The 21677-nt window shown below is 51.9% G+C and overlaps 3 protein-coding genes across 4 annotated transcripts in view; 1 reads left to right on the top strand and 2 right to left on the bottom strand.

Moving 5' to 3' along the window:
• The window catches only part of DNAI1 (dynein axonemal intermediate chain 1), a gene marked incomplete at both ends in the record, with an annotated part of 35607 nt that extends 29573 nt beyond the window's left edge, over positions 1-6034 (top strand). The window contains 3 exon segments of the mRNA XM_079790832.1: positions 2065-2136; positions 5961-6014; positions 6017-6034. Of these exon segments, the coding sequence (XP_079646958.1) occupies positions 2065-2136; positions 5961-6014; positions 6017-6034 (144 nt within the window).
• Positions 2477-4417, bottom strand: ENHO (energy homeostasis associated). The gene is made up of 2 exons (XM_079789639.1): positions 4122-4417; positions 2477-3231 (listed from the first exon to the last, which is right to left on the bottom strand). Exon 2 carries the CDS (start codon positions 3056-3058, stop codon positions 2828-2830), a length of 231 nt encoding a protein of 76 aa, XP_079645765.1. The 5' UTR covers positions 3059-3231; positions 4122-4417; the 3' UTR covers positions 2477-2827.
• A 14814-nt stretch (positions 6035-20848) lies between the features above and the next one.
• CNTFR (ciliary neurotrophic factor receptor) overlaps positions 20849-21677 on the bottom strand; it is a 40360-nt gene continuing 39531 nt past the window's right edge. For both annotated transcript variants that reach the window (XM_079789599.1, XM_079789600.1), the window contains 2 exons: positions 21493-21661; positions 20849-21415 (listed from right to left, as the gene is read on the bottom strand). In XM_079789599.1, coding sequence (XP_079645725.1) covers position 21415; positions 21493-21661 — 170 coding nt within the window. In that variant the 3' untranslated portion in view covers positions 20849-21414. The remainder of the gene's footprint in view (positions 21416-21492; positions 21662-21677) is intronic.

Here is a 21677-nt window from a genome sequence, read left to right as displayed (position 1 = left end):
TTCCAAGGCCAGGGAGACAAGGGCTGGAAGTTTGGCCCGGCCTGTAATTGTAGCCAGCTGGGGGAGGGGCTGGACTTGGCTATAAATACTCAGAAGGCTGCTAAGCGCCTGCAGCTGTGGCCCAGAGGCTGTGGTGGGCTGGGGCTGGGGGTGGGGTGGTCGGGTGTGGCCAAGTTCTTTGCTGAGCCCAAGCTAGTTGGCCTCAAGGAGAGGGAAGGAGGCAGCACAATTAGTGGAACAGATAAAATCTGCTCTTAATTTACTGAGGAGAGAGACCCAGGCTTGAGCTGGCAGAGCTGGACAGCCTGTGAGAGAGATGATGGTCATCTCTTGGGGTAGGGGGTCAGCCCTCATGAGATGAGGGTGGAAGATCTGGGTGGGACCTGCTCTGCCCACTCTGACCCAGAGAGGCCAGAATCTCCCAGTCAGATCCAACTCCTCTCAGAGCAAGGGTGTCATGCCTGGGAGAGCTGGGCTCTGTGTATCTGGTGACCTGAGAACATGGGTACCTTGGGATTAGAGGACCTGAGTATGTGCCAACTGAGAGCTGATACTTGGGTGGACTGGAGGTTCCTGTGAAACTGCAGCCCGTGATTGGTGCAGACAGAAGTCCCCTGGTCATTGCTCCTGACCCTCCTCTGGGGCTGCAGCCCCCTGCCCTTCCCAAGCAGGACTGGCCACACAGGCCCAACTCCTGGCCCAGGGAGCTTCCATGGGAAGCTTGTCAAAGGTCAAGGACTATCTTGCCCTAACTACTGTATGTATAGGTGGGAAATTGAAGTTTAGAAAGGCAAGGGACTTGCCCAAAGTCATGTAGGGGGTTAATGGCAAAGCTGGAACTAAAGCCAGGTCCCCTACCTCCCAGGGGATGGGATGAGGCCAAGAAGAGAACATGAACTTAATTTGGGAGTGTGGGAAGGAGAGAAAAAGACATCTTTGTCCTCTGCCTTGAGAGTAAAGAGGTAAACTGGGTCGTACCAAAGGCAGTGGCCCGCAAGGGGAGGGAAGACAGGTTTGGGAGCAGGTGCAGGGGTCACACCAGGAGGAAATCAGAGCTCCAAACGGTGTCAGCAGCCAGGATGAGGCCAGGAAGGGGCTGCTGGCCTTGCACTCTCTCCCACCTCACAGCCCAGGCCAGATCCAGGCGGGGCTCTCAGCAGGCAAGGCCGGGGCAGGTGCCAGTGAGCACAGGTGGCTGAGAGGGCAGGGGCTTGGAGCAGAGGGAAGGCAGGAAATGGCAGCCCCAGCCTAGCCCACACCCCACTTTCTGGACAGAAAGGATAGGACTGGTGCTCGTCTGCCAAGGACCTCTCGAGGCCTGAGAGTGACACCCCCCCCCCAGGGTCCCAACTCTTTTTCTCAGGGCTCAGCTTACCAGCGAAAGCATTAGAGTGCTCTGTAGAAGGGGTGAGGGGTCATACACCCAGGATCTGCTTCTCTGGGGAAGTCTCAGCTGAAGGACATCTAGAATCATATGGCATATCCCAACTGCCCTCCTGGGTCTCCTGATACGTTCCCCCATCCTGGGTATGTCTGACACAGCAGGCCTGGCTCCAAATAGCACCCCACTCCCAACCTGACCTAAAGTATTGGCTTAGAATACTAGGGGAAGGGTGTCTGTGGTTTTTTCACACCCCTCTCCCTCAAACACACACCTCTTAGCTCCTTGTCAGAACTCAGGGACTTTCCTGTGGGAAGGGTGGTCCCAATAGTCATAAGTTCTACCTCTTCCCAGGCTCAGCTCCCCCTGGCTTAAAGGCTTGTTCCTCTGAGGGTCAGTGGGTGGACACCCTCCCCCACTCCCCCCAACATTGAGACCCTATGTCTATGTGAGGTTCAGAGCCAGATCTGGATGCTTCTTGCAAGCTTCAGCTGGGCCGCTGTGTCACCTATCTTGAGTTGGGGAAGGATCAGGTAGGGGTGGGGAAGGCAGGATCTAGACTCTAACTGGGCAGGGGAGGGGCAAGGCACAGGTGGGGCGGGCTGGGCAGAGGCATTGCTGGGACCCAGAGAGAGGTGGCCCACCCCTCACCGTTCCTCCCCGTGTACTTCCCTTCTCCCCAGGAAAAGAAAGGGCAGGAAGTGCAGAAGGGTCCAGCTGTGGAGATCGCAAAATTGGACAAATTGCTGAACCTGGTGAGGGAAGTGAAACCCAAAACCTAAGGTCCCTGTCCTATTTCTTGAACCCAATACTTGTAGCCCCTGACCCTGGTACCAAGTCCAGCCTTAGCACCTAATGTGTGACCCCACCCTTGATCAGGTCCCCATTTCAGCCCTGGTCCCAGCACCTCATCCCATGACTTGACCCTCAAGCACCATTATCCACTCCTACTTTGCACCAATAAACCTGTCTGGAAACCCACCCCCACCTTTAATTGTGCTACTGCAGGGCCCTCAGGAAGAGGAGAACATCTCAGGGTAGAACCATAGTTCCATTTATTATCCAGCAAACAGTGGGAGGACCAGAGGAGGGGCCCAGCCTGGACGCCCTCCCATTATTGCCAAGGATTCCAGTTTGCTTTCCCAACTGAGAGGGCCTAGAGGCACTAGGCCTAAGGAGAGAGTGGACCCAGCCCCTGGCCCTTGAGATGGAACAGAGTCCAGATGGCCCAGGCCCTAGCACCAACTCATGAACCCCCACCCTGGGCCTGTTTACCCACGGCCACCAGAGCCCCTCTTAGAGCCAGGCTGGCTAGACTCTGGGCTGCTAGGTCCAGCTCCGGACAGGCTGGACTCTGAGTTCTGGACCCCAGGCTGGCTGGATCCTGATTCCAGACTCTGGATGAGGTGGACTTAGGTCCCAGACTCCAGGCTAGGCCAGGGGCCTTCAGGGCTGCAGTAGGTAGCTGCCTTCATGGCTGGGTTTCTGGGGTGGGGGTGCCTTCTCGGGGCAGGGACCAGGGCTGGAGTTGGGACTGGATTCAGAGAGCGAGTCGATGTCAGCAGAGCGGGAGTGGCAGGCCCAGCAGAGAATGACCCAGAGGAGCAGTAGCAAGAAGCCTACCAGGCCGTTGCAGACGATGGCGATGAGGGCGCCCTGGGATATGGCTGCCCCCATGATGGGCAGCACCCTCAGACCAGCACAGACAGCGGAGCCAAAAGCGGGGTTGACTCAATGGCAAGGCCCATGCCGAGGCGGGACTCTGGTATAGCCGGTCTTCTGAGGAGGCTGTCCTGTCCACACACTCAATGATTCCTGGGCAGTAGAGATGTCCACCTACAGTCCTGAGCCTGTGGGGGGTACAGAGTAAAGGAAAGGATGGTGAGAAGGGACAGGGTGATGCCTAAGAGAGGAGACAAAAGAGCCCCCTCCCACACCTCTGGCTCCCTGGCAGAGGACTGGGTCCCAGTAGGCCCCAATACTCCATAGAGCCGATACCCCATGCTCAGGCCTGGCTCTGGGCACCTGGAGGGGGGTGTAGCCACAGTGGGGCAGCTGGAGTAGGCAGCCTGTATCATTCTCCTTAGAACAGGTGGGCATGTTCTGGCCCTGCCCACCCAGCTTCCAGCCCTCTAAAGCACTGTGAGTGGGTGTGCCCAGGTAGCCCAGGCCTTGATCAGCTTCAGTGGGGCCTAGCCTCCTCCCCACTCTCCGGACCCCAGCCAGCCAGCCCAGGAGACGGGCGTGCGGAGGCGCCAGCTCACACAGAGGGAACTTGGTGGAGGCCCTGGCAGGGGTGTGTGGGTCTGTGTATCCGAGGCTGTGTACCTAGGTGTGACCTCTGTGTGGGATTGTCTCTACAGGTCAGGGGTGTGTGTCTGTGTGTGTCTGCCTCTGCAGACCCACCTCTCTATTTGTGTGTCTGTGTGTGCTCATCTGTGAGTGTCTGTTGCATGTCTCGTTTCTCTCCCAGGCTGTCTCTGTGTATCTCTGCATCAGACTCTGTGTCTTTCTCCCTGTCTCTGTGTGTGTCTCGTGTCTCTCCCTTTCTTCATGGCTGTGTGTCCCGCTGTCCCTGCAGACGTGTCTCTCTTCCTTTCTCTGTGGGGTCTGTCTCTGTGGTTCCGTGCGTCTCTTTTGTGTCTTTGTGTCTGTCTCTGTGCTCTGTGAGGGTCTTTTTACCTCCGTCTCTGGGTCTCGGGTCTGCGCCCCCGCGGCCGTGGGAGAAGGGCCCCCTTACCTGAGTGGAGCCCGGTGCACGCCCGCCGCTCGGTCCAGGGCAGCGAGATGCTGGGCGCCGACTGAGGCTCAGAGCCTGCGGGCGGCCGGTGGGGGAGGCGGGTCGGGGCGACGTTCCCTCCCCCGACCCTCCCCCTCGGCCACGCAGCCTCGGCCGGCCGCTCCCGCCGCGGCGCGACCCGGTGGCCTCTGCCGCGGGCGGTCTGCGGCGAGCGGGCGCCTCCTCCCCCTGGGGCGCCGCCTCCTCCGCGGGGCCGCTCGCTCGCGGGGCGACGGCGGCGGCGACTCGGGCACGCGGTCCAGCTGGGCTCCACGGCGTTCGGGCGGGCTCGGCCCGGCTCGGCGGACGGCGAAAACCGCGAGAGCCCCGCCTCCCGGGAGGCTGGCGGCCGGCGGCCTGTGGGGGACGCCGCCATCCCCAGCCGCTGCCGCCATTCAATTGGCTGGCGGCTCCAGGCCCACGTGCCATTGGCCCTGCGCTGGGGCGGGCCTGGCCTGGTGCAGGCGGGGGGCGGGGCGGGCGGGGCGGGCGGGGGCTGAGGGCCATTCGGCCCCATCCTTTCCCCAGGGGGCGGGGCGGGGCGGGGCGGCGGGGCCCACCTATTTGCCGGGACTTGCACCTTCCACACCCAGCATCTGAGAAAGGCCAAAGCTTCTGTGACCCCATATCCGAGGAGGCCCCCCTCCACATTTGGTAGAGGTCTCTGCCGCCCCACAGCTGGGAAGAGACAACCTCCTCATCTTGAAGACTCCCTATGGTCCCTCACGTCCACTCCCACCTGGGTGTGGAACCTGTCCCCCCACTCCAGAGGGTCTGTGCCCCCGGGGATGTGAGCAGCTCAAGTCCAACAGAAGTTCTTTGGACACATTCACTGAATTCCCACCCAGTATTGGTTGAGGTGTGTGCTTTGCGCTGCCGTGGGGGAGCCTGGGACAGGAATGGGGTACTCTGAGGGATGGCTCAGCACCAGCTGGAATAGGCATGACTCCATCCTAGATTCTGTCCAGAGGGAAAGATCAGCTTAGGCGCTATCAGGCATGCCTTCCTACCCTACCTCACAATCCTAAGTGTTCTGAACTGGACCCTCTTCTCAACCCCATTCTACACATTTTTTATGGATGAGCAAATCCCTGAAGCTATACCATGAAGATAGTGCTCTCAAATCCAGCTTAACTTATTTCTGGAATTCTAAACTCAGGTGCAAGTGCCTACCAGAATCAGGGTGGCATTGATTCCTGGTTCTGCCACTTACTCAACTTTGTGACTTTGGACAAGTTACTAACCTTTTAAAAAAAATGATTTTAGAAAGAGGAAGGGGGGAAAGAAAGGGAGGTGAGAGAGAGAGAGACAGAAAGAGAGAAACACAATGAATCGTTATTCCACTTATTAATGCAGTCATTGGTTGCTTCCTGTCCAGGAATCGAACCTGCAACCTTGGCATATTGGGACTATGCTCTAACCAACAGATATCTGGCCAAGGCTGTTAACCTCTTTTAGACTCAGCTTCCTCGTCTGTAAAATGGTTATAATAATAGCTCCTATAAGGGTTGTAATTCACTAATTCAGATACACCAGACCAACCACATTTCAGTAAATGCCAACTGACACAACCCCAAGGACTACATGGCTAAGGGACCCCTTCCCCAAATGCCATGAAATTCACATGAGATTCCTATAAATCCAAATGCTATCTTGAAAATGAGAATGGGAAGGGTAAACTAATCTGAAATATGGAGTCATACAAGCCTGAATTAGAGACTGTCTAAAAAAAATTTTTTTTTTACCCCACTGAGTTCACTAGAGTGGATTAATTTTAGTTCTGCTGCCCCTGTTACCCAGCAGGGTGGGGGCATTGTGAGCAAGATCAAATCCGTTCTAGGAAACAGAGGAGACTTATATCATTGTACATCTGAGTATAATGTGAGTGAAATTGTGACCCAGCTGCAGGAGTTCAGATTTCATACTGAAAACAGTGGGGAGCCACTGAAGAATTTTGAGCAGAGAAGTAATGTGATCATATCCAGAAATTAGAAGGATGATTTGAGCAGCTCTGTGGAAGGAAGGATTGAAAGCATTTGAGAGTGAAGGCAATGAGTAATGACAGGGACTGAAATGATGTAGGGGAGTAGGAATGGAGAGAACAGGAGAGCATTGTGGAGATTTGAGAGTTACAATTGGCACGACTTAGAGACCTACACCTATAGGATATGGGGGTAAGAGGACGGGAAAATGTGGGATAACTCCCAGACTGATGATTAGAGTTACTGTGATGCCATTTATTGAGATAGGGAACACGAGAAGGGTGAGTTTCATCAGGGGCTGGGGGAGGAGGGAAGATGAATTCAGTTTTGGATATGATGAATTTGTGGTACCGATTGGACACCCAAGTTCAGATGTTCAATCGATATTTTGACAAACAGGTCTGATATTCAGGAGAGGGGTCCAGGCTGAATTTAACATTTTGTGAGTTAACAGCAAAGGGTAGTAGTCAAACCAGAAAAGTGGATGAGCTCACCCAGGAAAAGTAAGACCTGGTTTAAGCAAAAATGATACATTTATAATCAGATACTGAAACCTAAAGACAGGGATGCCTCAGGAACAACTGGAACTAATAGACTTAAAAGCCATTAGGTTTCCTCTCCACCTGTCATCTCTATTATTTTTTGTCGCCTTCATTTTCCTCTCCTGCCCCCACCCCAGCCCCTGTCATCCCTACCCACAGACTGGCTTCCAATGCTCTTCTGCTCCACAGGCTGAAAATCTTGACTTCAAACAATCCCAAAGCTTAAAATTGTATTGTTGAGGTATCCAACCAGACACTCACTCACTTTTTTTTCTTGATTGCAGTTTGCAAATTCCTCTGATTGGCTCAGCTTAATTAGACCAACTTGGGACCAATCAACTGTGGTCAAGGAATGAATGAGGATCAAATTGCCTAACAGGGCCCACAAGATAAGCCCATGAAACATTGGGGTGGTGGTGGGGCTCCCAGGAGAAGAGAGATCCTCAAAAAGCAGAATGGCAGGTGTTCACTGTGGCTCACCCTTTGCCCAACATATATATTGAAAAAAATGCCTTCACCTACATACATGATCCAACTATCGTACATACATATGCCAGTAAATTCACCTCCTCTCCTAACGAGGGCAGCTCAGTGACACATCCAGCTGTTGCTTCTGGAAGTTATCTCATAGGACATTGTTCTTCAAATATAGGTTCTCTGGGTAATGTCCCTTTGTGCTCTAATTATAATTTAATCTCTACAAGGTGTGAACATGGCTTCTAATAACCCTATTACCTTTGTTTAAACTGTCTTTGAACTACTTTAAACCACCCCCCCAAAAAAAAAACAAAAACAACCAAACACAAACCAACCCAAACCTCCTTATATTTAGATATGGAAGAAATAGAGAATAAAATGGAATAAAAAGAAAGCACTGTCTACGGCCATACCACCCTGAACGCGCCCGATCTCGTCTGATCTCGGAAAAAGAAAGCACTGTACAGTGGTCACTGATCCCAAGCATCATTTCTATTCTTTTGACCACAAATAACAATGAAAATGATGGGACTAGGAAATCTCCGGGCATCTGCTTGTTGACATACTTCTTTGGCGATGGAGATTCTGATTGGCTGCCCCAAGGTCTTGCCCGAAAGGATGAGATCCCTTCTCCAGTGTTCTGAGAGCTCCATTGTGGAGGATTTCTCTGTGGGGCACTGTACTGATTAGTACTACACTTCCTGATGGTGTTTTAGAGATTGTTCTGGGGTTGAGCAAACTTAGATCTCTGCATTTATGAGGATTGGGTGTGGTTTTATTTTTCCTCCCAGATGATACAGTTCTTTTAAAACCATAGTAAAAAAAAAAAAAAAAAAAAAAAAAGAAAGAAAAGAAAAGAAAAGAAAGAAACCATAATCAGCTGTCAGTTTCATCTGGGGGAGAATTCCTTTTGCTAATAACATATTTCATTGGCCCTAAAGCACATTTTCCCCCTAGTTTAAACAACTCTGAAATCAGAATATGTCTTTCAATGAATGGCATGTAATGTTTTTTTAGCCTGTTTTTCCTTAGTAGTTCATAAAATAACTTGACTCTTATAATTGATGGAACATGAGATTTTTTTAAATATAGTAATTTTACCCGTCAGAGTTCTTTTTTTACAAATAATAGAATCAACTCTGGATAGTTGAAGCTTAAAAGGGATTTGTTAAAAGATATTACTTAGCTCAGACTTGTTAGGAGGGCTGGGAAAATGGGACTTGAGGCTAAATTTCTAGGAACAATACCCAAACCATACCACACAACCTGATGAGGAAACACACCACTGCCATTCCAAACAATTACCAAGAGTTCAATTTGCCAACTTTACAAGCTCTATGGCACTTCTGTGGTAGGAACTCAATATTGCAACCACTGGGAAACCACCGCTGTTACCACTACCATGCCCAACAGTAGTGGTACTACCAGCAAGAGCAGAAATCAAAGCCCTATGTCCAACCTGCTTCCTTCCTATCAGTCAGGATTAGCTAGGTAACATAGCAGTTACAGCCCTTACTGGTGAACTTTGGCAATATTTACTCCACTCATATTCCTCATTTCTGCCTCCAAGTTTCAGTTGGGGGAAGTAATATGCCTGTAAACGAGCTGCAAGGGATGCCAGGAACTTTAGTTCTGACTTCTGTACTGAGGAAGCTAGATTATTTTTTCTTAAAATTTTTTAAAAAAATTTATACCCAAGGATATGTTTTTATTGATTTTAGAGAGACAGGAAAGGAGAGAAAGGAAAACATCAGTCATTTGTCTGCTGTACACACCCCAACCGGGGATCAAACCCACAACCTGGGTATGTGCCCTGACCGGGAACTGAACCCATGATCTTTCGGTGTCTGGGACTACACTTCAACCAACTGAGCCACACCAGCCAGGGTTGAGGAGGCTGGATTTTAAAATGAGAATTTTCCCTTATAGGAAAACTATTTAAAAGGTGAAGGACATCCATGAATACAGTATATTTCTACTACCATAATCAACACTAGAATTATGTAGAACCATGCTCTCTGAATTTCCAGATTTGCCAAGACGATACAGGGCCTGCCCAAGCTCTCGGAGGACTGATTTTTCTTTTTAAGCACCATGTCTAGGGGCTCTTTCAATCCCTCTGACTCTGCCTTCTGGCTTCATAGGGAATCATTGGCTGGAGTGACAGGGCTGGTAGTTTTTCTTCAACCTGCCCTAGAATGATGCCCTTGCCTCACTCACATTCCAGTCAGCTCACTCACTTTACGAAGGGAGACACCATCACATCTGCCTGGCAGGGTAGGACATCCAAATGGGTGGTCTGTAAGCAGTGAGGGGACAACAGAGTAAATATTTAACTTGGATAAGGAAATGTGTTTCAGTCTTGATAGGTGCCTTGCTGAATTGCAGAAGCTGAGTTTATTGGCAGCTCTCTGTTGATGGCCTGATTAGGAAGCCCTGCTTGTTGTCCCCACCCTGCCTCCTCTCTCTCCTTTTCTTCTCTCCAGACAAGCTCCCTATGCTTCTCCAGACCCCCCAGTAATTAACCCAGTTTCTAATGATTCTTAACTTTACAGCTTAAACCAGGTACCCAACAAGGTGCTGGCTCATCTCTTTCAGTTCTAGTTCCAGCTTATCCTTCTCAGTTCCGGTTCCAAAATTCCTAGGGACTTGCTCTCAGCAGCCTGACTTTGGTCAGTTGCCATTCCCTGCACCAATGATCCGTGTCGGGAGGGGAGGGTCAGAAGATAGTGGTTCCCATGATAATCCTATGAATGAAAAGTAGTTTCCACCAGAAGGGAGGGCAATTCAAACCAGGCATAAAGTAGTCCACCCTGCTAACCTTATGGACACAGGGGAAAAGATAAATCTGCGGGGTAAACAAGGAAGGAGCTGTCAGAGAGGCAGAAGGAACACTGGGAGGGAACATAGTTTCAGGGAAGCCAAGAAAGGACAGGGGTTCAAGGAGGGAGGGGTCAGCAATCCAAAATGTCAAAGGGAGGTCCAGTAGTTTCATTTAAAAGGGACCACCGGACTTAAGAACAAGGAGCTTGTTGATGGTCTTGGCAAGAAGTAGTTCCAGTGGGCAATGGAGATGGGTATGTGGTAGATGCCAGATTTTAGTTGTTTCAAGAGGGAGTAAAAAGTAGATGTAATATACCGCCCTAGCTGGTTTGGCTCAGTGGATAGAATGTTGACCTGCGGACTGGAGGGTCCCGGGCTCCATTCCGGTCAAGGGCACATGCCTGGGTTGTGGGCTTGATCCCCAATAGGGGGCATGCAGGAGACAGCCAATCAATGATTCTCTCTCATCATTGATGTTTCTATCTCTCTCTCCCTCTCCCTTCCTCTCTGAAATCAATAATATATATATATATATATATATATATATATATATATATATATATATCAATAATATATATATAATATATATATTTAAATTAGGAGAAAGGAGAATAAATATGGAAGGATTGGAAGAAGGTGGAGTCAGAGGAAGTTTTTTCATTTCTAAAAATTTCTTATATGTTTCTTATGTAGCCATATTTAAGTACTGGCGGTAAGGAACCAGGAGAAAGGATATAATTGATAGCTCTTTTTATTATTACTGTCCATCTCCCCTGAGCTGTGCAGACCTAGGCAGGCAAGGAGAGGGACAGAAGCTGAGGCCTCAGCAAAAGGTGTGAAACCTTTCAACTTTTCCCAGGCCACACTGGAAAGTAGGGCAGAGAGAGGAGGTGCCGGCCTCGGCATTGGGTGACCCAGGGCTCTGGGACTGCACCATGGTCTATCCCTAGACAGAAAGGCCTTGTGTGGAGAACAGAGAGTCCCAGGGCTGGAGCCAATCCTTGGCAGGTGGGGGCAGGGTGGACACAAAGCAGCTACACCCTGGCACAGGCAAACTTGCCATGTCAATTTCCCCATCTCAAAACTGCCTGTCCCTGCCCCTTCCCACGTGCTCACTCCTCATCATCCCTGCAAAGCTGTCACCTCCTTTCTCTACTTCCTCACCTCCCACCGCTCGTCAGCCATTGCCTCCACCTTCCGCTCTCACCATTCCTGAAGCTGGATAACCAAGGTCACTTTCACCTCCTTGTCACATCCAATGAATACTTCTTAAGCCTTACCTTTGTTAACTTCTTGATAGCATTGAGGCTGTTGATCTCTTTTTGAAATTCTATCTTCCCTTGCTTTCCACCCTCTCTGGGAACATTTATTTCTCCTTCTAAAACAACTATTGTTTATTAACTGCCTGTCAGAGTTTTACATCATCATAGATATTCCTCATCTGCATGTAAGACAAGTCCATGGAACAGATGAAGGAATCTGGGCTCAAGGCAATCAAGACGTTTTTCTTTAAAAAAAAAAAAAGGTTTTTATTCATTTTAGAGAGAGGATGGGAAAGGGAGAGAGTGATAGAAACATCAATGATGAGAGAGAATCATTGATTGGCTGCCTTCTGCACACCCCTTAATGAGGATCAAGCCCTCAATCTGGGCATGTGCCCTGACTGGAATTGAGCTGTGACCTCCTGGGTCATGGGTCGATGCTCAACCACTGAGCCACACCAGCTGGGCTCAAGGCATTTTTCTAAGGTGCCCAGAGCAGCCACGATAGAATCTGGATTAAAACGCAGATTTGCTGCAATGCCCTTAACTCAAGCACGCTGTCTGTCTCTACCTCTCTGGTTCCTCCTCGGCTTCTTCGGTGGCTGTGCTCTCTGCACCCACCTTCTCTCATCTCCTTAAGTGATCTCCTCTGCATTGTGGCTGCAGTGCCCATTTTTGTGCTGACAATGCTTTAACACCAACCCAGACCTCAGTTCAGTCCCAAGTCCCAGACTGGTATTTGCTGCTGCTGCTGATGCTGCTATGGTTATTGGAAGAGCTAAGATTTATGGAGTGTTTTCAACATGGCAGGCACCACTCTAATTTCTTTATATATATCATTTCATTAATCCTTACAATGACTCTATGAGGTAGGTACTGTCTTCCAATTTTCCACTTAAGGAAACTAAACCTTAGATTAATTAACTTGTCCAAAGTCAACAGGAGCCCAGGTTTGTCTGACCTCAGCATCCATTCTTTTAACTACTGACCAGATGACTACCACCAAGAGGTGCCCCAAGAGGTACACTTGACACATCTACCTCTGAGATCATCTGCCCCTTATTTGCTCTGTGATTGTAGGCAAGTGACTGAATGTCTGAGCCATGGTTATTATAAACTTCTGCAAAACCTGCCGTCCTCCTGTGCTAACGAGATCAATAAATAGTCCTACCATCTCTCAGTCAACAGGGGTTGTACAAGACTCTTCTCTCCTGACCCCACATTCATCAAGACTTGGTGACTATGTGCTTGAAAAAGCACCATTTTCACTGCCCCGGCCCTAGTTCTTCTACCTGCTCTCAGGCCTCCCACGTTGTTCATTAAAAGCACCTCATTCAGGCCTGCTCACGCTCTCAGCCACCAAGCGTTCCACATTCTTTCCCCTCCCTACCCTCCTCTGCACAGCGCCCAGAACCATCTTTCCAAACACAAATCTGACCAGGTGTCCCCAGCTCCCGGGGGCCCCTGACACTGGGCAGAAGCCCTTGGTTTTCAAAGCCCAGACTGCCTGGCCCCACCTCCTCTGCAGCCACTCTGTAGGACCGACCACAGGAAAGTCCTCACCTTCCTGCTTTTCCTCCCATCCTTCCCTGCTCTCCCCCCAGGGGCAGGTGTCTTCTGCCCTCCACAGTGCCCCCTCTCACCCACTGGTGTGTGTTTTTCCAGTGACACTGAGCCCAGTGGTGGGTGTGCTCAGGTTTCTCTGTTTTATAAAAAATATATATATATATGCTAGATAAATATATATTGCACAGCAATGTGAATATACTTAGTACCATAGAATTGTACACTTAAAAATGGTTAAAATAATAAAGCAAAACAAAGCTAAGTATAATTCCTCTCCCAGGTCCCAGGTCCCGGAGTCAGCAGAGAGGTCATTTCTGTGGGCTCCTCCTCACCCCATCCTCCCGAGCTGTGCAGAAATCCTGGTCATTTTATGCTGTGATTCACGTGGTCCCTGCTCAGATGCCCGGATTGGGAGGTCAATGTCCAGGATCCTCCCTCCCAAGCCCACCTTGCCCCCATTCCTAGGACACCATTAGGGAATATTTGTGGATCCTACCTGTCCATGCAAACATACCCCCTCTTCATTTGAGGTGACTCTCTTGATTGCTTTGCCACATGTCCCCTATCCTTAGCATAATCCCCTCAAGAAGCTTAGGCTTCCAGAGGCCAGAATCAGAAAGATGTCTGTGGCTGATTCTGCCTTGGGCCTGAGATCCTCATCCCAAGAGGGAGGAAAAGGGCCCAGCCTTCTAGCTGAGACAGGAAAGGGAAGACTGACAGGAAGTTATCCCAGCACACCAACTTCTGCCTCAGGTGGTCAAATCCCTTGGGGGCGGAAATCAAAAGGTATCCTTCACTGAATATATAGACACAAACTACCCTGCATACACATAAGCCACAAGGCAAGGACCCACATACATACAAGCAAAGATACATGTATATTGGAACAAGTCTGCCCACAGACACAGGCATGCAAATGAAAACACACGCATAGAGATACACATGTCTAACACTCACTACACACATGTCACATATCCAGGAAAATACACACAAAGTAGGTCTCCATAACACACACACACACACACACACACACACACACACACACACACACACACAGGGAAACCTACTGACAGACTTACACAACAGTGAATGTTTTGGACCAGTGACTAAAGAAAGAAGTCAGAGATAAAGACACATCAGTTTTCTGAAACGGGGGAGTGTGTATATGTGGAAGACAGGCTGGAGAGAGAGAGAGAGAGAGAGAGAGAGAGAGAGAGAGAGAGAGAGAGAGGAGATCCTGATATCAAGGAGAGTAATAGTTATTTATACTGTAGCAACTACTTACCCAGCCCTCATTTACTCATCTGTTCATTTACTAGTCAACTAGTTGGGTCCTCTGCTGGGCTGGGTAGACAGAGAGGAAGAGACCTACCCATCAGCGACTATAACACAGGGTGGTGAGCGCTGTGATGGGGGATCCACCTCTGGGCAGCCTTGGAAGGTAGGTGGTGTCAGGGAAACTTGAATCAAATATTGAACAAGTAGGAGTTGGAATGAAAGAGATGGATGGGGAGGTCAACTTGGGCCAAGAGAACAGCTCCTAGGAAGGTGTAAGTATTAATTGCCTGTTGCTGTTTTAACAAGTTACCACACATTTACTGGCTTCAGACAACACCGATTCCTTCTCTACAGTCTGAAGCCCAGTTTCATTGGGTTCCAGAGTCAAGGTGTGGGCAGGGCTGGTTCCTTCTGGAGGCTCTGAGCAGAGAGTCGATTTCCTTGCCTTTTCAGCTTCTAGCACTTGGCTTGTGGACCCTTCTTCCATCTTCCAGTTTCTGCTTCCATCATCCCATCATCTCCTCCGGCCTCTTTTCTATTAGATTGGTTGTGATTACATTGGGATCGCCTGATAATCCAGGCTAATCTTCCTATGTCAAGATCCTTAACTTAATCCCAGCTGCAAAATCCCTTTGCCATATAAGTTAACGTTCACAAGTTCTGGCGATTAGTATGCTGACATATTTGGGGGCCATTACTTAGCCTACCACAAGGGGGGATGGCATATTATCTCACCATCTTCAAATCATCCTCTAAGGTAAATCTTGTTACCCCCAGAATGAAGATTAGGAATCTGAGGCTCATGGAGTTAAAGTGATTTTGCCTTAAACCAAAAGAAATAGATGAATGAATAGATAGATAGATAGATAGATAGATAGATAGATAGATAGATAGATGATAGATAGATAGATAGATGATAGATAGATAGATTCTTCATTATCTTTGTTGAATGTTACCTTGGAGAAATCTGAGATCAGACTGAATTTCCCCCTGTATGTGACTTGCATTTTATGCCTAGGTTCCTAAACCTAGGCATAAAAACAAATTCTTATTTTATCCTCAAAGTTTGGTAATGAAATCAGTGTATTTTTAAAAAATATATTTTTATTGATTTTACAGAGAGGGAGGGTTAGAAACATCTATGAGAAACATTGATCAGCTGCCTCCTGAACGCCCCCTACTGGGGATCAAGCCCGCAACCAAGGTACATACCCTTGACCAGAATAGAACCCAGGACCCTTCAGTCAGAGAGGTCAATGCTCTACCCACTGAGCCAAACCGGTCAGGGCAGTGTGCTTTTTAAAATATATATTTTTTTATTGATTTCAGAGAGGAAGGGAAAGGGAGAGAGAGATAGAAACAACAATGATGAGAAAGAATCATTGATTGGCTGCTTGCTACACGATCCCCAATGGAGATCAAGCCCACAACCCAGGCACATGCCCTGACCGGGATTCGAACCATGATCTCCTGGTTCATAGGTTGATGCTCAACCACTGAGCCATGCCAGCCGGGCACATTTTTTTTTAATCCTCACCTGAAGATATGTTTAGAGAGAGGGAGAGAGAGAGAGAGAGAGAGAGAGAGAGAGAGAGAAACGTCCCTTCTGGGGATCAAACCCAAAACCTAAGTATGTACCCCGACTGGAATTAAACCCACAACTTTTTGGTGTACGGGACAAGGCTCCAACCAACTGAGCCACCTGACCAGGGTTGGCTATCATATTTTTAAGGTTTATAAAAAGCATTTCCTTGTTTGGGTGTCCTTTTTGTTTTGTTTTGTTTGGCTATTCTTCATTTTGTTAGTGGGGGTAGGTCGGGGTGGAGTGATTCTGTGCTGGCTTCACTTTGCTGTCCCAACCCAAAGATCCCTAGCCTTGGCTGGTCCACACCTCTCCTCTCTGACCCTCCTATGGACAAGAGCTTAGCAGCTCCCAGTCCCCAGCCCTTTCAAGTCCCTGGGGTGAGAGAGGCCCACAGGACTAGGCCTCAGCACATAGTGGGTGTTCAGTCCATGGTAAAGAGGGAATGAGCAGGGAGTGTTTCATGAAGGCAACATCAGAGGGACCTCAAAAGCTTCACAGGAGAGGGCAGGGCACGGAGGTGTGGAAGTAGGCGAGATAGGAACAATGATAGGGGAACAAGGCGGGGGAGGAGGCGTTTGGCTGGAGGAGTGCCAGCTGAAGGGAGGAGAGAAGCTGGAGAGGGAGGAAGCAGGGCCTAGGCATGGAGACTGGCCTGGGGCTGCCCCTTGGTGTGAGCAAAGCACTTAGCTCTTGTGTCTGAACTCAGGGAGAGTCAGGGGCAGGCATAGGTAAGGAAGCCTGAATCCTGTCTCTCCTCTCCACCTCAGCCCCTCAACCTTCTCTGACTGCCTCACCCCCACTGCCTCCCTGTTCTGGTTTCCCAAGATGCTCAGTGGTTGAGCGTCGATCTATGAACAGGAGGTCACGGTTCGATTCCTGGTCAGGGCACATGCATGGGTTGCGGGCTCCATCCCCGGTGTGGAGCATGCAGGAGGCAGCCGATCAATGATTCTCTCTCATCATTGATGTTTCTATCTCTTTCTCCCTCTCCCTTCCTCTCAGAAATCAATTTTTTAAAAAAGCACTGGCTGGTTTGGCTCAGTGGCCCATAGACAAAGGGTCTTGGGTTTGATTCCGGTCAAGGGCATGTATCCCAGTTGCAGGCTCGATACCCGGCCTGATTGGGGCACATGCAGGAGGCAACCAGTTGATGTGTCTTTCTCATCGATGTTTCTCTCTCTCTGTCTCTCTCCCTCCCTTCCACTTTCTCTAAAAATCAATGGGAAAATGTTCTCGGGTGAGGATTAACAACAAAAAAGAGCCACAGGTAAGGCCTCTGCCATGACCACACTAGGTATACTCTCCATCACAGGCTACATACTAACACACCACAGACGTGCCCCTGGTCACCCGGTCACGCAAAAACATAATTACACAGTTGTATACCATCACCACACACTAGCACATGACAGCACAGTGACACACGCGATTGCAGGCACACTTGGCACACTGTCTGGCTCCTGCTCTGGGGCCTTGGCCTCTGATTCTCCTGAGAGCTTGCCCTGCCCCCTGGTGGCCACTCCCCAAGCCACTGCCCTTCTGGAAGGACCCTAACTATCCACCCCCTTCTGGGCCTGATTCTGCCCAAAGGAACTTCTACCTTTGAACAGCCTCTTCCCTCTGACTGGCATTGTCAGGCCAGGCCCCCCTGAACAGAGTAGATCCGCCTCCCCCATCAGACGGTGCTGTGAGGCAAGGCCTTCTCAAATAGGGTGGCCAACTCTCCCAGTTTGCTTGAGACTGAGGGGTTTTCCAAGACTTGAGAATTCAGTGCTAAAACCGAGAAAGTCCTGGCAAGCTAGGACTAGTTGTTGATCCTATTCTCAGACCCATGTGCCTTCAGAGCGGTCTCTCCTCAGGCCGGACCCTTCAGACCCTCTCCAGATGGGCCTAGCCCTCAGACCGGCCCTCCCAAACAAGGTCTCTTCCGCAGCACGTCCCAGACCAGCCTCCCCTCAGAGCATCGTGTCACGCAGGCCCTCTCAGGCCCACTCACCTTCAGATTAGCCTTCCTCATCAGAGTGACCCTGTCAGAGAGGGTCCCCTCCGGCCTCTCTCCTCAGACTGGCTCTCTCCCCACCTCCCCAGTTTCCTCCCCGCCTCTGCCCTCCTCCAGGAGAGGGAAGCGTGTAAAGATCACCCCCACCCTTTCTGCCCCCAGGGCTTTAGCCCTGCACCCCCAAGCAGGTGCTACCATCGGAGGGTCAGGTTCAGTAGCTCTGGGGTGTGGGCATAGTGAACATGTGGGCCTCAAAACAGAGACACAGGTGCAGGGTGCAGAGCTGGGGCCTGGAGCCAAACATTCCGTTCTCTCCACGTGAGAGTGAACTTCCTCAGAGTCCCAGCCTAGGGAGTGAGTGAGCTCAGCAGCTCTGGGGTGTTCTCAGGGCCGGAGGCTACTCAGGAGGGATTCCTGCCTAGTGTCTCCCGACCACCTCCTCCTCTCCCGGCTGGCTGCTGGGAGGCAGATGGGTGGGAGTGGGGGGCCTGTGGATAGAGGCCTGTCCAGGAGCAGGAATGAAGGGCAGGCAGGTGGCCGAGAGGGGGCAGCAGAAGCCAGTACAGCCCCCAGTTCAGGTCAGAGAGGCACAGTGGCCACAGGCTGGGGTCCGGACCAGCGCAGGAACACACAGAGGAAGGCAAAGAGAGGGAGGGACTGACAGAATCACAGAGATACAGAGATGGAGATGGAGATACAGCAAGAGACAGACACACAGAGACTCTGAGATGGTGATGGACACAGAGACAGAGGGAGAAAGGCAGGAAAAGGGAAGATTGAGAAACAAAGAGGAGCAACAGAGAGGCAAAGACAGGGATGGAGATGGCTAGAGAGAGACAAAGAGGACAGCTGAGATAGGAGATGGAGACAGAGATAGAGACATAAGGAGAGAAACTCAACAATAGGGTCCAGAAAAAGACATATTCAGAGGTAGGAATGGGAGAGACGGACAGAGATAGGAATGGATTCAGCGAGGATAGGATAGGGGCAGAGACAAATTAGCATTATAGGAATGGGGCATAGACGGGTGGGGGTCCCCATTCCCAGAGCACCTAGCGAAAACAAGGAGAACTAGTGAGCTGAGAGGCTGGGCTGCTATGCACATTGGGCCTGGGATCCAACCCTTCCCCAGCAGCCCTCTTCAGCAGTTTTAATTCGCAGACTCAGACTCAGCTCCAAAAAAATGATGTCTGTACTTACCCCCGCTCCCCAGAACCACCATGCGAAATACTGGATGTGAAGGAGGAGCACTCAGAGGCAGCAGCAGATAGCAGTCAAGCCCCTCTAAGGCCAGCAGCCTCTGGGAGGTCAAGGGCAGGACCCCCAGGAGGGGTCATCCAGGCCCAGGCCGGGTCTGGTTAGAGGCATGACACTGGCCTTCCAGCCACCTTGAGGCGTGAGAAGGGGCTGGTCTCTCTCGGGGTTGGGGGCAGGGAGATGCCCCAGTCCTCCTTTCCATCAGCCTCCAAGGCTCCAGCAGGCCCCCTCCCCTCCTCCTCCTCCCCAGGCCCCACATAATTGCTTTCCCATGTTGCTAATGGAGGCCAGATTGCTGATGCCCAAGCCCTGGGTGGGCGGCTGGTGGGTCAGGGTTGACCCAGGCTCTCAAGGCAGGAAGGCAGCACAGGCCAGAGACCCCCGAACGCAGCCCCGTTACCTCGAGGACAGGGAAGAGGGAGGCTCAGACCCACCCCAGGATGCAATGTCCTTGGCAAGAGTTGGTGGTCCCCGTTCCCTCCACTGCTACTGGGCCTGAGGTTCACACCTGAGCCACACCTCGCAGGGACCACACAGACAGGCAGAACTGGGGGCCCGGGGTGCAGAGGCAGGTCCACAGCCACTCATCAGATGTCCACCCTGGAAGCTTCTCTCTGTGAACAAGGGGCCATGTGCTCCCATCGCTGGGGCTGTACCACTTGAGGAGCCCCTGACATCGGGCCTTTGCTTTCCGTGGGGTCTGGGACACCCCTCTCCTCTAGTCCTGTAGGAGAGCCAGCCACCTCACGCGAGCCCCTCGCCCGGCCCCAAACCCTGTCCAGCCCGGCTCATCAGTGCTCAGGACCGTGGTTGTCCTCGCAGAGCACGCTCCCAGGCAGGCCCGCGAGGCCGGTAAGGAATGTCCACTTTTGAACCCATCGGAGGAAAGGATTTGAATTGGGGCGGGGAGGGGGTGACAGGGGATCCGCAGCTTGGAGTGCAGTGTCCGTACCTGCTGTGGGCAGTGTATGCCCAGGTTCACTGCACATGGCCTTGACCCCACTTCTCTCCTGTTCCAGCCCCTCAGAGCAGAGCCATGCCTCGTTCCCCAGACCAGGGCTCCCGTCTCACACCGCCCCCACCCAGCCAGAGGTGCCCACCCACTTGGCCCCAGCCCCGGGCACTCTCAGCTGAGGGTCCACAGTGAGGCGGCTTCTACAGGAGGGGCCAGACCTGGCCAGGGCTGTGGCAGCCAGGGGCCTGCCTCTGAGGAATCAAGGGACCCAGGAGTCCCAGTTTGGGAACCGGAAGGGTGTGGGCAGGCTGTGGAGATGGACTGGGCACCCCGTAAAACCAAAGCCCGATCGCCCCGGGCTCACACCGCGGCCTCACTACATCTAACCCCGGGTAAACCTTGTCCTCCACACTTCCCGTCCTGAAGCACAGGTCTGACCCCTGGTCACATTCCAGTGGCGCCTTCATCTGCCCAGGCCCAGGATGCTTACACGCTGAGCCCTGTGGCCTGGCTGAGCCCCAGGCCTGACCCGCTAGAACCTCTGGACTGTGTCTCCTGGATGCAGGGCTGACAGCCGCACCTCCTTGCTTCTCTGCCCCAGTGGGTCACGCCCAGGCCTGGGCACTCCTGGAGGGCAGCTCTGGAGACGACCCTTGACAGGCTTCTGCCTTGCCAGGACCCAGGAGCCTCCAGGACTGACTGGACACCATATGGTACCTGCCTCTCTCGACCCCTCATTCCCCACAAGTCTGCCCCTGACCTCCAGGGAGCCGTACCCTACAGAGAAGCAGTCTCTCCCCACCTGTAATGTCTTCCTCCTCCAGGCCTGAGAGGAGGGGTCCCTGGAAGAGGAAAACCCTCCCAAAGCAGGTCTGTTCCAAGGACTCATGAAATGGTGACGTTTAATGAGAACCCCCCCACTCCCCTCCCCTGTATATACATCTATAAAAAATTCAAATACAGCAAGTTACCATTGAGTCAGACTAGAAGGGACTGACAGGGCATTAAATACTGTGGGGTCGGAGCAGGGAAAGGGGAGGGTTGTACAAAACAGGAGTAGAGGTGGGAGACTGAAAAGTATGGGCGCTGGGGGGAGGGGGATGGCTGGGCCCCCCCAGTGTCAGGAGCTTATAATCTGATGGTGGCAACAGAGACCCTGGGACAGACAGGAGGCTGGAGCAGGAGGAGAAACTGTGGATGTGAGGGGCTCCCCTCAGGCCCCCACGGGCTCCTGGGAGTCGCTGGCGTTGGAGGGTCCAGCCCGAGGGGGCAGGGTCGGGGTGAGGTGGTCTTTGGTGGGTGGGTTAGCTGCGTGGCCCTCCTCTGAGGGAGAGTGGAGGGCCGGTGGGGTGTGGTAGGGATGGGAGGTGGCAGGCCCGGGCCCGCCGGGGTCTCTACAAATTGTGTCTGAAAAGAACGCAGAAGGTCCTCCTGCCCGTGTGCAAAATAGAAACCGGGGTCTGCGGGCTCAGCTCCGGCCTCCTGCTCCTCTGCAGGTGCGCTGGCGTGTCCTCACAGGGTGCCGGGCTCTGGGGAGACAGGGCGGGGCTGTGAGGGATGAGGGAGGGGCGGGCTCCCCTCCGCTGTCCAGCCTCCCTTCACTCACCAGATCAGGAGACAGCTGGCGGTGGCAGCAGCGGCCGCCAGGGCCAGAGTGACAGGGACACTGGTCCCGAAGGGTGCAGAGGGTCCTCCGCTGCTGCCCAGCTCCCCGGTGTCACAGATCTTCGTGGTGGGCGGGGGTGCCAGTGAGCTGGTGGTGCTGGTCGTGGTCTCTGGGGAACATGGGGG

Source organism: Cnephaeus nilssonii (genome assembly GCF_951640355.1).
Source record: "Cnephaeus nilssonii genome assembly, chromosome: 14".
Lineage (NCBI taxonomy): Eukaryota > Metazoa > Chordata > Mammalia > Chiroptera > Vespertilionidae > Cnephaeus > Cnephaeus nilssonii.
This window is presented reverse-complemented; position numbering and strand designations above follow the sequence as displayed.

Excerpts from the sequence above, each read along its gene's own strand:
- ENHO (XM_079789639.1), bottom strand. The coding sequence starts at position 3,058 with ATGGGGGCAGCCATATCCCAGGGCGCCCTCATCGCCATCGTCTGCAAC.